Below are 17,357 nucleotides of genomic sequence, written 5' to 3'. Positions count from 1 at the left end.
AAAATCTGGATGCCATTGTGAATATTGCAGCGAGCACCGTGTTTGATGACAGGTTCGTTTGTATTTCCAGTGCTGATTAATCTTGACAAGCTGATTACTCGTCGCCATTAGGAAAGCATTTATGTCTGAATGTAAAGCCTAACGACTTTTCACACAACGTATGTATGATATTTCTCTGAATGTCAACACAAAGGGAGCTGAGAATATTGTGGAATTCGCTAAACGATGCCGTAAACTTCAAATCCTCCTGCACGTCTCCACTGGTAAGTCGACAGATTCTGATTCTATCTATTAGATTTTAAAAACTTTATGAAATGTTTAAAGAAGAAAAACGATTTCTTCAACCCTAACAAATTTACATGAATTTGGTAGTTAAGTTGGAAGGTATATTTGATTTAAATTTTTCTAATCATAAAATTAAAATCCAAAAAATAAAAATAAAATATTATTTTAACATATAATTCTAAAATTTTGATTTTTTTCAAGTGTATTTTTTTTTCAATTATTTGTAATAATTTTATGGATGCTAGATATTTCGAATATGATAATTCGATTATTAATATTATTTTCACGCTGATCCATCTCCAATTTCCTGAATTTCTATTTAGGTTTATTTTGACTTTTTAATTTTTAAATTTATATGAAAAATAAACTATTTTTTCTTAATTTTAAATTAAAATTATTGACACTAACATTAATTTTTTATAACAATGTAATTATAGCTATTTTATAATATAAATTTAATTTTTGAAAGAAATTTTCTATATTGAGAAATTTGACCCATCTAAAAGCTAGTTAGATGAGTAGTTGAAATGGATCTATATTAATATATATTAAAAAAAATAAAAAAATTCATAAAATATTACAAAAGTTTATATAATCTATTTTTGGGTTATCCTTAGCTAGGTGGAACCACCCACTTTCACTTAAAAAAAATTTCTAGCTTCCTAGATTTTTATCTCTTTGAACCCTTAGTAAATCAAAAGTTAACATAGACCTATGTTGGTATATAATATTAGTAATTTTTTTTTTTTTTTTAATTTCAAATTACTCGCTATATAACAATTCTATATTAATTAGATAAAAAATTACACAAGGTAATATAATTTTCCTTTTTTTAATACTTTTAATTATTTTTTGTGATAAAAAAATTATACAATTTTATATAAAAAAAAAAATCATATATACATATGAATTATTATACAAGTGAGAACAACCATACAAATTTCAATTAATGACCTATCACAATCATTGTTTTAATAATGTACATCAAAGCTTGGCATACTTAATAACATGTTATTTTATATTTTTTCTATATATAAATAAATCATATTAGCTTTTTTAAATATAGGTTGAAAATAAATATTTTATATATTATTTTTATTTAATTAGATTTTTATTATAAATTTTAATTATATTTTTCTTATAAATATTTTTTTAAAAATTATTTTAAATTTTAAGTGGCAGTCCAACTGGCCATAAAAGTAATGTAAAATCTATAAAAATAAAAAAATCTAAACATTAAATCCCTTGGTTGTAACAATGAAGCTGGGTTATATCTCAAGCCAAATATGTTAAAGACATGCTTAAAAGATGAGTGTGCACTGGAATCTAAGTTACAACGGAGTTGGGGAGCGATTCGACCGCAGGCTCGAGGTCTACGGTTTAGTGCTTCAAACCTGCAGGAACAAAACCATATTTGGACGCACATAGAGTCAGAATAGAGGAATTTCTCAGAAGAGGTCGAGTATTGACCCGAAAAATGGTAAACGGGGGGTCCACTGGGACCCCAACCTTCAAACACATAATCATGCAAAAACAGAAGACGCAGGAGGGAGTTAAGATTACCGGTTATGGAGAGCTTAAGGAGAATAGCGGAACCAGCAAAGAGAAAAAATAGAAGATGCAAAGAGAGAGAAATAGCAACCCAAAGATGAAAGAAAAAGTAAGAAATGGAAAGGAGAAAAGCGAAAAACGGGAGGTTGCAGGGCAAAGAAATACAGCCCAAATAGACATCCAAACAGAGGAAGAAAGAGAACGAAAGGTAGAGAACCAATCACGAGATGAAGCGGAGAAAGAAACAGGTCCAAACCCCAGTAATAGCAAAGCAACGCAAGGAGCATGCAAACCAAAAAAAGCAGAAACCCTCAGAGTGGTTTTCACAGATCCGGAGATTCAAGCCTATAGAGAACATATGTCGGAACATGCAGTAATCTGCAAGTTCATGGGACTGTGGCCAACAGAAAGGTCACTATTTCAATGGATCAAGCAACATTGGAAACCTAAAGGTAATGTCAAACTACACATAGGAGCAAAAGGTTTTTTTACTATTGTTTTTACGAATTTAGAGGACAAGGACAGGGTTTTTGATGGAGGTCCTTACTTCTTCGCATCAGCGGGACTCTACATGCGACCCTGGAAAACCAATTTCGTGCCAGAAAGAGAAACCTTCACACAGGTTCCTGTATGGATCCGTCTATTCTCCCTTCCAATAGACTACTGGGGCTTAGCAACGCTAAAGCAAATAGGGGACCGACTAGGAACCTTCATCAAAGCCTCAGAAGCAACAATGCAAAGAAGATACACTTCCTGTGAAAGAATTTGTGTGGAGATGGATGTCTCAGGAGCTTTACACGAAGGCTTGTGGCTGGAGTTTAGAGATGAGGACTATTTTCAAGCCATAGATTATGAGAAAATCCCCTTCCGGTGTAGAAGATGTCATGAACATGGACATCTAGTAAGAGAATGCCCTTTAAACAAAACAGGGGAAGAACATAAACCAGAGTAAGCAGCAAAAATCAAAGAGGCCTTCACAAAGCCAAAAGCAAGACAAAGAGCTAACAAAAAAAGAACGAACAGAGCAGGGGTTCAACAAGGCATTACCAATAACAACTTTGGTATTCTAGAAACAGACACAGATTCAGAAGAACCAAACAGGGATATGAAGATTAATGAAGAACAAAAAGAAAAGCAAGGCTACAAAACAAAGGAAGGGGAGGAAAATCCAATCAGAACAATAGTCCAAATGCAGGAGCCAGTAGAAGAACTAGATGAAGATACAGATATACTAACCAGTGATGGTGGTAGTGAGGAGTTGGAGCTCAATGAAGTTCTAGAGCAGGAAGGAGTGAACCTACCGGTTATGGAAGAAAACTGGAGAACTCAAGGATTAGAAAATATTCCGGAAGAAGAAATAAGAAAGATCAGTGATCTATTCATTGCAAGACAAAAGGCGGAATTAGACAGGCAAAACAGGAAATTAGGTATAGCAAAAGGAACATGAAATCATTCAAAGAACCTTCTACATAATTCAACAGGACTGAAGCAAAGAAAGAAGAGAGGCCAAAGAACAAATGGGGAAGTATTGCAAGAACTGGAGATTTTAATGTTAAACTCCGGTAAAATGAAGGCTCTAAATGCCTTCCCGTCTTACCAATAATCTGTCTAGTTAAAAATGAAAATCATTTTGTGGAATGCAAGAGGGCTTAATAGCCAAGCGAAACAAAGACTTCTTAAGAGAAAATTCCAAAAAGAGAAGCCGGATATTATGTTCATACAGGAAACCAAATGTGCCAATAACCACATGGTGAATATCAGCAAAAGGCTCGATAAACATATAGAATTTATAGAAGTAGCCAGCCAGGGATGGGAAGGAGGTATAGTCACTCTATGGGATACCCGAGTAGTAAATATCCTCTCAATGGAAGCTACAAGATCGTTTGTAGCTATGGAAGTTCAAATGATAGGTAGTTCTGAAACTTACTTATGCACAAATGTTTATGAACCGCAAAAGTTAGAAGATAAATTTTCTTTTCTTCGTTCTCTTATGAGTTTAAAGCTTAGACATCCCATTTCGAAAATAATCATGGGCGGAGATTTTAATATGATAACCTCTCTTCTGGAGAAGAAAGGAGGAGTCAGAAAACTCAATAAGGATGATGAACTCTTTGCTGAATTCATTGACTCTGCCAAACTAGTGGACATCCTACCCAAAAGTGGATCTTTCACTTGGAATAATAGGAGAGGAGGAGAGAAGCTGATAGCCTCTCGTTTAGATAGATTTCTTATCTCTGAAAGTATTTTACTTGAAGGAATAACAGTGAATTCTGACATCCTTCCTAGCGGAGGATCAGATCACTGGCCAATATCTTTGGAGGCAGCCATCCTGGGGACGCTAAGAAACAAGCCTTTTAGATTCGAAAAGTTCTGGTTGACTCACCCTAATTTCATTCAACTACTGGAGAAATGGTGGTGTGAACCATTGGATATTAGAGGAACCAGAATGTTTAAGCTTCAAAGCAAATTAAAACACATCAAAAACAAAATTAAAGAATGGAATGCAACTGATTTTGGGAACATCTTCCAGGAAAAAACCATCATAGAGGGAAAGTTAGAACAGATTCATAAGGAATGGGCTACGGGGCACAACAACGAAGACTTAGGGGAACAGGAGAAAGTCCTGATGCAACAATGGCAACTCCGTTGTCAATAGGAAGAAACATTATGGAGACAAAAATCAAGGATTCAGTGGTTAAAGGAAGGAGAACAGAATACTAAGTTCTTCCATAGATCTACACTGGATTACAGGGGGGAAAATAAAATTCTTCAGCTCAGCAATGAAAAAGGGGAAACTCTACAAAGCCACAAAGAAATATCAACTTTCCTCACTAGGCACTTTAATCACATAGCCCAGGAACCGCAGGAAGACAGGACAGAGGCCATTGAGGAACTAACCCAAGCAATACCTCACATCATCACTAATGAGCAAAACTCAGCTATGTTAAGGGTTGTCTCGTTGGACGAGGTGGAAGAAGCTGTCAAGAGTATGCCGAATGATAAAGCGCCTAGGCCTGATGGTTTTACAATCAATTTTTATAAAGCCTGTTGGGATACTGTTAAAACAGAGGTATGGGAAGTAGTAGAAGATTCTAGACACTCATGCTCCATCCTTAAATCGCTTAATTCCACCTTCCTCGCTCTAATTCCTACGGAAGAAGAGGCCAATTCCCCAAAGAAATTTAGACCTATAGCCTTATGTAATGTGATTTATAAAATCATATCTAAAGTTATAGCCAATAGACTTAAGCCCATTCTTCCTGGCATAATTTCGGAAGAGCAATCGGGTTACGTGGAAGGCAGACAAATTTTGGACAATATCCTTCTAGCACAGGAAATGGTTCATACCCTTCAGACAAGGAAACTAGTAGGGATGTTGATGCAGCTAGATCTTTCCAAAGCTTATGATAAGGTCAACTAGAATTATCTTGAATCCATGCTGAACGCTTTTGGCTTTGACAAACAGTGGACTAAATGGATTCTTGCTCTGATTAAATCCTCCAAATTCTCTATCCTGGTCAATGGCTCGCCCTCTGAACCCTTCTCCCCCTCCCGAGGCATCAGGCAAGGAGACCCTCTTTCTCCCTTCCTTTTTGTGATCCTTATGGAAGGGCTTAGCAGACTCATTCACAAAGCAAAGAACGAAGGAAAAATCAAAGGACTGCAACCCCTTCATTCCATACCTGCAACAACGCACCAGCAGTTTGTGGATGACACAATGTTGCATGGAAAGCCAACTGTGAAAGAAGCCGTGGCTTTCAAGAATATTCTAGACCTCTTCAGCACGGCTTCAGGTATGGAGATTAATCTTGCAAAATCTACTATTTTCTTCTTTAATACTCATCTAGCCATTTAGAAGCATCTATCTAATATTCTAGGATTTCGAAGAGGTTGTCTACCCTCTAAGTATCTAGGAGCCCCTCTGACGATTAAACCCTGGCAAAAGATTCATTGGGAAAAAATCTTGGCGAAAATGGAGAAGAGATGTCAGCATTGGACCCATAGGGCACTCAATTTCACTGGAAGATTGGTCCTCACTAAAGCAATACTGCAAGCCATTCCGCAGTACATGCTCTCCATCATTCCAGCTCCTAATGGAGTCATCCAGAAAATTAGGGCAATACAAAGGTCATTTTTATGGAGTGGAAATGCGGAGAAAAAGAAATGGGCGCTTGTGGCCTGGAACAAACTCTGCAAATCGAAAGCAGTAGGGGGCTTAAATCTCGTGGATCCCTCCACCATCAACATGACTTGCAGAGCCAAGCTGTGGTGGCGTTGGTTGAAGGAACCCAATTTGCCATGGGCTAGGCACTGGAAGGAGAAATGTACCCCCGAGTGCAACAGTCAGGACTTAATAAGGTTGTAGGAGGTTTCGGTTGGATCTCCAATATGGAATTTAGCAAGAAGGAATCATAACATAGTGCAGGATCATAGTTTCTGGGAAATCCGTAATGGGGAAACTGCCATATTTTGGGAAGATGCTTGGCAGCAACTCCCAAGGCTGGAAAAACCAGAGCTAGCATATTTTAAGAGAGAATGCCAGAATAGGGGAAGATATACTGTCCACCAATATTGGATCCATAGCAGCAGAGACCAAGAATGGAGATATTGGTTGGTCCATGATACAGAAAGCTCAATTGAGGTAAACAATAATATAAGTGAATTGTTGAGCCATCTAAACAAAAGGAAAATAAGAAAGGCCGTAGAAAATGACCAGGTAAGGTGGGGCATGAAAGGGAGTGGTAATTTCACTCTCAAAGAAGCCAGAGAGCAGCTAGAAAATATAGAGCAAGTGGAGGTAATGCAATGGAGCAATAAGGTCTGGGATACTATGTTTTGGCCTAAGATAAAAACCTTCCTATGGCTCCTAATGCAGAGAAAAACATTTACTTGGGAGAATCTGCACAAAAAAGGATTTAATGGCCCTTCTAGATGCCCTATGTGCAATATGGCTGAAAAAACAATGAACCATCTCTTCAACACCTGTGAATGGGCTGATCACCTTTGGAGCTGGGCAGAAAATATAATGCAACAAACTGACAGAGACGGGGACTCCATACAAGACACCATCATGAAATGGCAGAGCGGCTATTCGAACAATATAAGAATCAATAGTATATGGAAGATCTTGCCAGGATTTATAACTTGGATCATATGGAAAGAACGAAACAAAAGAATTTTTCAGAATGAGCATAGAAATATAGAGCATTCGCAAATAACCTTAACCAAAAATATAAGACAATTAATACTGGTCAAGTGCAGAGTAGAACCTGATAACCAAGCTTCGGCGAGGGACCAACGAATTTTAAAAGCCTTCAAATTGGAAGCTGGTCGAAGCATGGGAACCACAAACTACCAGCAAAAACCAAGCACCACGCCAATTGGCTGGAGTCGTCCTCCTGCAGGGCTTCTAAAGCTGAACTTCGACGGTGCCTCAAGAGGTAATCCAGGTTTGGTGGGCATTGGAGGTATCATACGGAATAATGCAGGGGAAATTCTTCATATTTACAGTAAAGCCCTGGGGGAAGGAACCAATAACGAGATGGAATTTGCGGCCATGGAACGAGGACTCAGGATTCTCAGAATGAACCAGACTGGCAATGCATTGGTTGAGGGAGACTCAGAAGTGGCAATTACAGTGGCTAGGAAACTCTACGGGGGAGCGAAAGCAAGCAAGGTTACCAGACATTGGCGACTTGCCAAGGTTACAGACAATATTGCCAAACTACTGGGAGAAATGAAAGGTTTGATTTTTCAGGCGGTGCGGAGGAAGGCTAATACGGTTGCGGACCACCTGGAAAATCATGGGATTGAACACCCTAACATAATGTGGGACAGCTGTTGGCAGAATATAGACTGCCCGGAATTAAAAGAGAAATGCATACAGCTCTTCAGGCAAGATCTGGGTGACGGTAGTTGAGTCCGATCGGAGGGTCGAATATCACAAAGTCATAATTTGATGAGACATGCTAGCATGGCAGGCTCCATTAAAGTATGGCAGGGTTCGAAGGACATGCGAGATCGGCACAATTATGGCAAAAGAAGGTGATAAAGAATTTTGCAGTTTACATGATATGTGATTGTATGAGCCTTCGAAACCTAATCAGGAAGGGGGACACTTGGGAGGAAGTGGAGCAGGAAGGGAACGGTGACCGTAAGGGGATGCAAATAAGCCATAACCAAAACAACTTTCCATCACAAAGTAATTATTATGATTTGACGTGCAAGTTGCACAGAGATAGGTGATCTTCTACCGGTAATATCCCAGGCACCCAATATTTAACTACTACCAGAGGCAATGGGAAAAGCAATGTTTTATCATGTAGTAAGACAGAGCCTTTCCATTCTGCTGAAAGAGACCAAAGAGATACAGGGAGAGTAAGCATAACAATGGCAGGAGAAGGCAGTCGCAACGCGTCTGCTAACAAAGACCTCCAGAACGCTAGAGAAATGTATGAAACACGTACTTCACAAAGGAATAAGCGTAAGATCATTGACTTGGAAGCCATGGTCCAGGAGGAAGAGAAGAAGCTTTCAGAGCAGGACATAGAAAAGGATGTGCACTGGTTACTGGACCCTGGAACGGTCAACACGCGAGCTACCCAATTCGTCAGAACCCAAGCAGAAAGCTGGCATATGAAGACTCTTCTTGCGAAGGCACTGAGTATGCAGGGAGAGTATGCTGAGCAACTGCGAAGACTTCAAAATTTCTCAGAAGCCAAGACAGAGGAGCACATGGCGATCTTAGAGAGTATTGAGTTCAAGCTGAGTGCGCTGGATCAACAGGTCGACACCATCGACAAGAAGCTCACAGTTCTGATTAAACTCTTAAGGCATGTCATTGGACAGGATAGTAAGCCATCTGAAATGCAGAAGGGTGAACCGGCGGGAGATCAACAGGGCAATCATCCCAAGCCTGGGCAGGTTAGCATGTCAAGGTCTGAACCAGTCCCGGAGACTTCCAAACAGTATTTGATACTTTAGTTTCCCAGGAGCCTTGTCTTCAGCGGTCGGTTTCTATGGCATAGCGGCTAGATATCCTTGCCTCCTTCTTATTTGCGGGTTAGTTTGTTTTATGTCTAAAGGGCCTGTCAGGTGCCTTTTTTTTCAGACAGGCCTTCAGCTGTTTTTGTCCTTCTGTTAGCACTGGTACTCTGCCACCCTGCGAGGTGTGCTTTTGTTAGTTTTCAGTTAGTCTGAAGATCCTTTTTGGTCTTTTTGAAGATAGGCCTGCTGTTTAGCGGCCCTCTGTCTGCAAGTGCAGACGTTTTGTACTATATTTTTCTTTATGTTAATATAAAAAGCTGACTTACACAAAAAAACAATGAAGCTGGGTTACCAAAAAAAAAGCACTGATACATAGTTTTAATTAATTTATTTTTTATTTTATGTTTCCTGGTAAAAGGAAAACCGTGTTTAAAAGGGAACAGGAGAAAAACAATCGTTCTTATATGTTAGCAAAACAGATATTGCATCACTCTCAACTGTCATTGGACTAATATATATGGAACGTACAAAAGCTTACGTTGTAGGACGCAAAAGTGGACAAATAAAAGAGAGTTGTCTAAATCTGGGGCACGCTCTAATGAATGGTAAAGGACCTGAGGGCAAAAGCAGTGCACCTCTGAGCTTAGATATTGAAGCAGAATTTGGCCTACTAGAGAAAACACAACTCAAACAACAGGCCTCGTCAACTACTCACACTGCAAGCACAAGTTCGGTAAAAGATGCCAAAGTGAAGCGTCTCAAAGAATTGGGTGTTAAGAGCACATGCTTGCTCCTATGCTTATTCGTAAAAGGATATAGTGCAACCAGGTGGTTGTGCGACATACACTTCCCCTTTCATCACTCCATTCAAGAACATAGATTTTACATCTATCTAATACTTTGTCCAATTATGTTGCATGGAAATCGCCACCACTGCGCGCACTGTCTCCTTGTAAAATGCTTGTGAATTGCATGCTACCTGCAAAATCAAAGGAAATCATTTGAGATATATTCGCCACCTCTGTCAATCTTGAGCACTTTGATGTAGTATCCACTTTGCTTCTCAATAAGAGCCTTTTATTAGTGAAAGCACTAAAACACTTCACCTTTTTGTTTTAAGAGAAAGACCCATGTCTTCCTTGTGTAGTCATCTATGAAGGTCAATACATAGTGACTGCCACCAATTGATGGTTTCTGCATTGGTCCACATAAATCTGAGTGGACAATCTCCAAAGGTACCTTTTCCCTCACTGACTTTCCTGCTGGAAATGTCTGTCTATGTTGCTTGCCCAAGATACATCATTCACATATGTTGTCTGGCTTTTCTATGAGTGGTAAACCCCTCACCATGTTTTTCCTATGCAGCAAATTCAAACCTCCAAAGTTGAGATGTCCAAATCTCAAGTGCCATAACCAGTTTTCATCTTTTACCTCTGCTTGAAAGTTTGCTTGTGTGACAACTGCCTCTTTTCTTCCATCCTCTTGTGAATTCATTGATAGTTGTGCTTGTGCACCATCTTTCAAATCTGATCTTATCTTTATGGGAAACATTCTATTGTTTGTCATCTAAACCTTTGCAATCAGTTGTCTATTTTGAGGCCTATGCAAAATTGTGCGCACGTCATTTTTGAAGAAAACATTGTAGCCTTTTTGCATGAGCTGTCCAATGCTCATAAGATTACGTTTTAGACCGGGGACAAAGTAAACATCTGAGATGTATTTCTTCTCCCCCTTCTTTGTTAGGATATTAGCTCTTCCTTTTCCCATGACAGAGACTTTGCTATCAATCCCTAATGTCACTTCAAATTTCACACTTTCATCTAGAATGGAAAACATTTATATGTTTCTTGACATGTGGTTGCTACACCCTGAATCTAGATACCATATATCACTCTGTGTTTCTTGTGCTACATTACAAGCTAAAAACATGCTATCATGGTTCTGATTTTCTCTTGTAAAATTTACACTTGGTTTGTTACTAATGTCATATTGCTTCTTTCTAAATTCATTTGCATAATGACCATACTTCCTACATTAATGACATTGGACTTGAGATTTACCATACCTTTGACCTTGTGCTTGATTTTGGGTTGGGCCTTGACTTGGATTTTGATTTTTGCCTCTTCCATTTGAGCTTGAATGGCTGCTTCTTCCACCTCTATGTGGGTTTATTCCTCTTCCTCTAGCATATGATCTTCCTCTGCCTCGACCTTAACCAAATGATACTTGTGTCTTGAAGGCATGCTTCAATGAGGAGCTCGTTGCTCTATTCAGTCTATGTTCATGAGAAATCAGTGATACATTAAGCTCATCCATTGAGAACTGTGAGATATCCTTTGTCTCTTCTATGGCCACAACAATGGCCTCAAACCTTACTGGAAAACTTCGCAAAACTTTCTCAACTATTCTTGTTTCCTCAAGTGTCTCACCATGAGACCTGATTTGAGTAACTAGCGCACTTACATGTGTAAAAAATGAGTCTATATTCTCGGACTCTTTCATAGAAAGTGTTTCAAAACCTCTCCTCAACATTTGCAACTTTGTTGTCTTGACTTTTGCCATGCCTTGGTAGGCTACCTGGAGGGTGTCCCATGCTTGCTTGGACTTCGTTGTTCCTACGACCCTTGGGAAAATACTTTCATGAACTGCTTGGAAAATATAAAACATGGTTTTTGAATCCATCTTCCTATTGTCCCTTAACTAATCCTTTTCTTGTTGAGATAAGACATTGTATGCTGTTGCATTTGTTGGTTCTCGAAAACCATTCTCCACCAAATCCCAAATGTCTTGAGAAGAAAACAGGGCCTTCATTGTAATATCCCAATAATCATAATTTTTGTCATTAAACTTTCATTCAGCTAGCTTTGTGCATCGTGGAGCCGATTTCGCACAGCTACCTTTGCGCACCGCGAACCTATTTCACAGACTTGGATTTCGCGAACCTGGATTTCATGGAGCTATTACACAGACTCAAAGATAAACAACATAAGGTTGGAGAAAGACAATAAAAACTTAATATTGAATTCTAAAACATGAAAATACATTCACAGGAGGTTGCAGCTCATTCACCAAGTAAAAATTAAGGTTTGTACTGATTTACATTCACGTGGAGTAACACAGTAAGACATAGTAACTATTGCTTTTATGCGCCCACCAAAATTTTCTCCACCTCTTCCTCACCAGAGACTTGAGCGCACTATCTCTCTTACCTCTTACTCTCTAACTTATCAAAATTAATTTTCACATTCATATTTAACTCAACATACAATTTTACATTTACTTCATAACAGAGCAAAATTAATATGATGTTGTTGTTGAGTGTGATCATAATCACGCAGGAGTTTCTGGAGTGTGGGCAATATGCGTCTAATAAATTCTTGCTCATATCTATTTACCAATGGACATTAATTGTTTTAAATTCCTTGCTGCATTTCGGAATGGTTCAAGTCTAGCTTCAGTCCTTCAATCTTCAAACAGGGAAGCAACCTGCAAAAATACGTCTGACAAGTATGTCTAATGTCAAGTTGTTTATTGCAATGGTTGAGATTTATTATTTCCAACAATTGCGTAGGTTGGCATCTCAACTTTTTCAATATACCTATTTCAACTTCTCCTCTACAACAATCACATGGACAGGTCAAGTCACTTGATCATAGGACTTTCCTGCACCATCCGAGTTTTAGGAGTAGAACAGATTTGTAGGGGCAAAGGCAATACTGAATCTCTGCTTACGACTATGAATACAACTATGCTTCTTGGTCTTACATAAATTGCATTCAATAAACAACTAAATTCCACAGAGAAAAACAAATCACAGTTTTCAAAACAATGAAAAAATATCAAAATATTACCATGGGAAGTGGGTATAGTGGCAAAAATTTCTAGGTTTCCGAGCAGAAGATAGAAGACAGAAGATGGTGGTAGTTTATTTTTAATGTTCAGATTGAATTAAAACTAGAAAACACTCAGCTATACGGGAAACATGAACATGAGTAAAACTGTTATTATCCTTGAAGCTTCTGGTAGTTTCTTTTTAATGTTCAGATTGAATTAAAACTAGAAAACACTCAGCTATACGGGAAACATGAACATGAGTAAAACTGTTATTATCCTTGAAGCTTCTGTCAATTCATGTATGAGAGTACATACATTATTTAATAAGATTAGTTTATTTCACCCCTGGAAATTTCCACACCACGCGCCACTTATATGAACTTCATCAGTGGGGAATCTGCTTCTCGAACATCCACCACAGCAGGCCAATGTACTCAATGACATTTGAACTATGGTCTCCTAGGCTTCACCCAGGTAGACTTACCGTCAAACCACACATCACTATACAAGTTCCACAAGATACTTATGATGATATAAACATAATATGGTTCATTTACTGAAGCAAAGGCCAACAATGTTTAGGTTCACTGTTAGTTGAGGCTTTCCATTTTGGGTACGATGTTTTATACTTATATAGGAATTCTCTCTTACACAAGGTGTTATTTAAGGCATTTGGTACTCTATATATAGATGCAACCATTATAAAGATTACAAGGGGGATTAACAAAATCTTGATGGATAATTTTGTGGAAACTAGGTGCCGAAAAACATATCCATGTAATAATGTGTGTACGTTCTTTAAAACAAATAGATTTTTTTTCCTATAGCCTCGAAACTATTTAAATTTTCATGCAGGCTACCACATAATTTTTTGAGACAAAATTTTCAAGAGAATAGGCGTTAACAAGTCATGCTCATTCCTATCTTTATTAGTAGAAGGAAAGAGTGCTAAAAATTGTACTACTATACAATTTCTCAATGCAATAATGAAAATAATTAATGGGCACTCATGAAGGAACAATTTCAAGTGGTGATGGAGGAGATTTTGAATGCCATATGAAAAAAAAAAAATTGAATTTTTCCTTTTTGGTTTGAGAGAGGTTTACTAAAACAAATTTATTTTTATATTTTATATTTTTTTTGAAATATAAAAACAAATAATAAAATATTTGTTTTCCTTAAATGTAGCATATAAATCAAATTGAGAGCACCCATGTTTTTTTTCTAAAAATTGATTGGATAAATTTCAAAAGCTTTAAAGAGATTTAGGCTATTTTTAATCATATTTTCATTAGAAACAAATAGTTTCTCCTTCATTGTTGTAATCGTAAATCCTTGTAGAACTTTCACAATGGATAGTGCAGACATATTCATTATCACTATGAAGCTATATCAATTTTTATAATTCATATAGTTCGGTAGTACTTCTTCAACAAATGCTGGGAACTTTTCATGGTCTTTCTATAAAATTTACTGCACCAAAAATGACATTGGACATAGATTTAGAGAAGCCTATTCCATTGATTGAGAAAATCAAATAATGAAACTCTTCGATTAACTCCATTTCTAATTTGTCATTTCGAGGAAAAAAACAATTTAAACATCCTCCTTACGATAAAAATCCCCAAAACCCAAACATCTAAGAGGAAAGACATATAAAACTTATTTACTAGCATGTGATAGACCAACCAAGACTTGATGTAGAAACCTTTAAATTGTTATAGGATTCCATAAAGTTGGAATCTAGTAAAATAAAGTAGAAACCAACCTGAGACAAATCCATCGACCAAAAAACTTCAATAAGTATGGTAAGAATAAAATAAGGATATTTTATAATCGCGTTTTGATAAATCAGAACAAAATTTGATATTTTTTTAGCTTTAATATACCATACACCGTAAAATTTTCCAAATTTAGTTTGCTTAGACAATCTTGTGAATCAAGCTATGTATGACTAATATTCTTGAGGGATTGTATGTGCCTTAGTGTCTCTGCATTTTTCTAATTATTTTTAGTTAGTTGTACATTTGAATGAACAAAATGTCGTTTTTTTTTTTGCCTCATAATTCCATTGTTATTTCCTTTAAAAGCATAATTTTTGAGGAAACCATGTGAACTAGTTAGTGAACCTTGTAAAAAGTAACAACACTAAACCATAGAAGCATGTTTGTTCATATATGAGAGTTTCATTACCTAAATCGAATTTAAAGTCCAATTGGTGCAATAACTATAGGAGTCATGAATCTTCTCATTTAGGATATCATTCTAGGTAAGTTAAAAGTCAAGAATTAATGAACCCTTGGGACCTGGAGAATGATTAAAAGGTTTGTAGGTTCTTCAATTATTTGAAATTTAGAATATAGATGTGAATTGAAGTTGTGATGTTTGTCATGATTTAGTCAATGGCATACATTGATCTATCATATCACCACATTGAGTTATGACTATTGAATTTTAAAGAATTCTTGGAAGTGATGAAATTGTTGCTCTTTTGATTGTTTATATAAGTTCCCTCATCCTTATCAAAATAAGAAAATATGGAAATACAAAGTTTAGTTTTGTGCATGGAACTATTTGGTAAAATTTTAATTGGATTAGGTTGAACCTCAATCAACATAGGAGATGGAAAAGAAAAAACCAAATTATTTAAGAGCAGCGTATATTCCCCGTAGCTCAATAAGCTCGTCACTTTCACTTATATTTCCCATGGGACCATCATTCCAAAGAGATATATGTGGCATTTGTTTCTTTATTTCACGTAGCAGGGAGCTTTGGTGTATTTTGCATAATCATTGGTGGTGTATTTTGTGTAAGCCTTGGTTGTGTATTTTATGTAAGCTTTGGTGTTAAATTATTTTACAACTAAATTTTCTTAACATCGTGATTCTTAACATTTCTTGAAGCACATTTTTAACCAAAACGGATAGATTAACAACTTTTTTTATGTCTTACAAATGAGTCGACATAGTTTAGTTTCCAACAACAACGCCTTCTCCAAAATATAGAGGTCTCAAAAATCATTGTTATTCAATATTGATAGAGATCCAAAGATACAAAGGAAGTTGCAGAAAGAGGAATTCCAACTGCGAAAGGAGATATATGAGGTTTGACACTGGAAGTGGATATGAATTTCCTTGCCTTGAAATCAGTATAAGTAGCAACCATAACCATGGATATAGCATACTACTCTAGCATTTTATCAATGGTGTGATTGCGAGTTATGTTGGAACATGTCTCTATAGATATGGGTAGGAATTTACTACAATCATCTCCTGGCTTTTATCGAACAATGTTTTGTAGATGCTCCAACAGTATGCTCAATACTTCCTTCTACCATTTCCTCATGAAATCCAATCTCTGGCATAGTTATCGAGCACATGAGCACATGAAGACATGACTTGATGTACAAATTTCAGGTTTTAGAATCTCGACTCATATAAGACGCAAAACAAATTCTTCTTCTTTTTTACCATTTTTGAAATCTTACCCTGCAATTCAAAAAATATCACCACATTTCACAACATTCAGTGTGAGGTTTGTAAAAATTTCATAGGATCTTTCTAAAAATGACCTTATGTATTTCTTAAATATGCATATACACCAAAAACGTTTCACAAATGTCTTGGGTGTATTTCTATTAGTGGAAAGGGTCTAAAAGAGAGGGCAAAAGAGTCATTTTTATCATTTTTCTATAGTTGTTTCTTGTTGTAAAACAAATCAACTATTGCTTATTGAGATATATTTTGGAATTTTAAAAGAGTTGGACTATGATGCCTTTACTTTTAGGCAATACCTCAAGTCCTCATAATGGATCTAAGATCAACTCCAAGGAGATTCTGTGTGATTTCTTATTCAACGTCATCTAGATTTTTCCTTTTGACAAGCAACTATGAATATTGTTGTATTGTAAATGAGCACCTCCCTTAGAGGGAGTTGATTATAAACAAGATAACTCATTAGCTAGGAAAATTTCTAATTTTCCCATGATTTACACTCGCACCAACTTCTTTAATCGGACCTCTTGTACAAGTCAAAAGGGCATGACGGATAAAGTATGTCTAGGATATGAGCCTTGGTAAAGGAAATTCATCTCATTGATTAGAAAGTTGATTTAACTAAACTAACTACTACAAATTTACCACATGCACAATATGATGATAAGATGAGGCTAATGTCATACTATATATTCTGTAGGGAATCTTTAGAGGATTTTAACATAGGTTTATTTGTTCCTTTTGTTTAATCTTTAATAATCATAGTCCTACACTAGTAAACCTCTCAAATTGCAAAATTTGTTGTAGTTCAATCTGTCCAAAGTTGGATACATATTCAACTAAATTCACCTAATACTCGAATTGCACACAACTGTAGTATAGATTCATATTCCTTGAAACTAGTCTCACTATGAGGAGTTAGACATGAATGGATGGAAACACTCAACTTCTCGAAGATCTCTATTCAAATTGAGTTTTTGACTTTACTACTATGAGTAGGAATAATAGATTTATGGGTAACTCAAAACCATTAACATAAATCTTTCCTACAAGCACCACTGTGGTATAAATTAATAAAAAATAACTTGAAATGTAGTTGTCATGTACTTGCTAGATAAGGGCATACACATAAAGATAGAATGTGGAGTGGTGGAGGGAATGTGAAAAGAGCCATTTTTAGCTAAAGGAACATATTTTTTTGCATGA

At 36.7% G+C, this 17,357-nt stretch overlaps 1 protein-coding gene across 1 annotated transcript; it reads left to right on the top strand.

Annotated features, from left to right (window-relative positions):
- The first annotated feature begins 3,865 nt into the window (after positions 1-3,865).
- Positions 3,866-4,492, top strand: LOC149209351 (uncharacterized). The gene has a single exon (XM_089398592.1). It carries the CDS (start codon positions 3,866-3,868, stop codon positions 4,490-4,492), a length of 627 nt encoding a protein of 208 aa, XP_089254718.1.
- Positions 4,493-17,357: the final 12,865 nt, after the last annotated feature.

Source organism: Pinus tabuliformis, chromosome 1_2 (assembly GCF_031772625.1).
Source record: "Pinus tabuliformis cultivar Carrire ecotype Pingquan chromosome 1_2, CPIR1, whole genome shotgun sequence".
NCBI classification, from domain to species: domain Eukaryota; kingdom Viridiplantae; phylum Streptophyta; class Pinopsida; order Pinales; family Pinaceae; genus Pinus; species Pinus tabuliformis.
Note: the sequence above shows the minus strand (reverse complement) of the source record. Positions and strands in the feature narration are given on the sequence as shown.

Excerpts from the sequence above, each read along its gene's own strand:
- LOC149209351 (XM_089398592.1), top strand. The coding sequence starts at position 3,866 with ATGGGCGGAGATTTTAATATGATAACCTCTCTTCTGGAGAAGAAAGGA.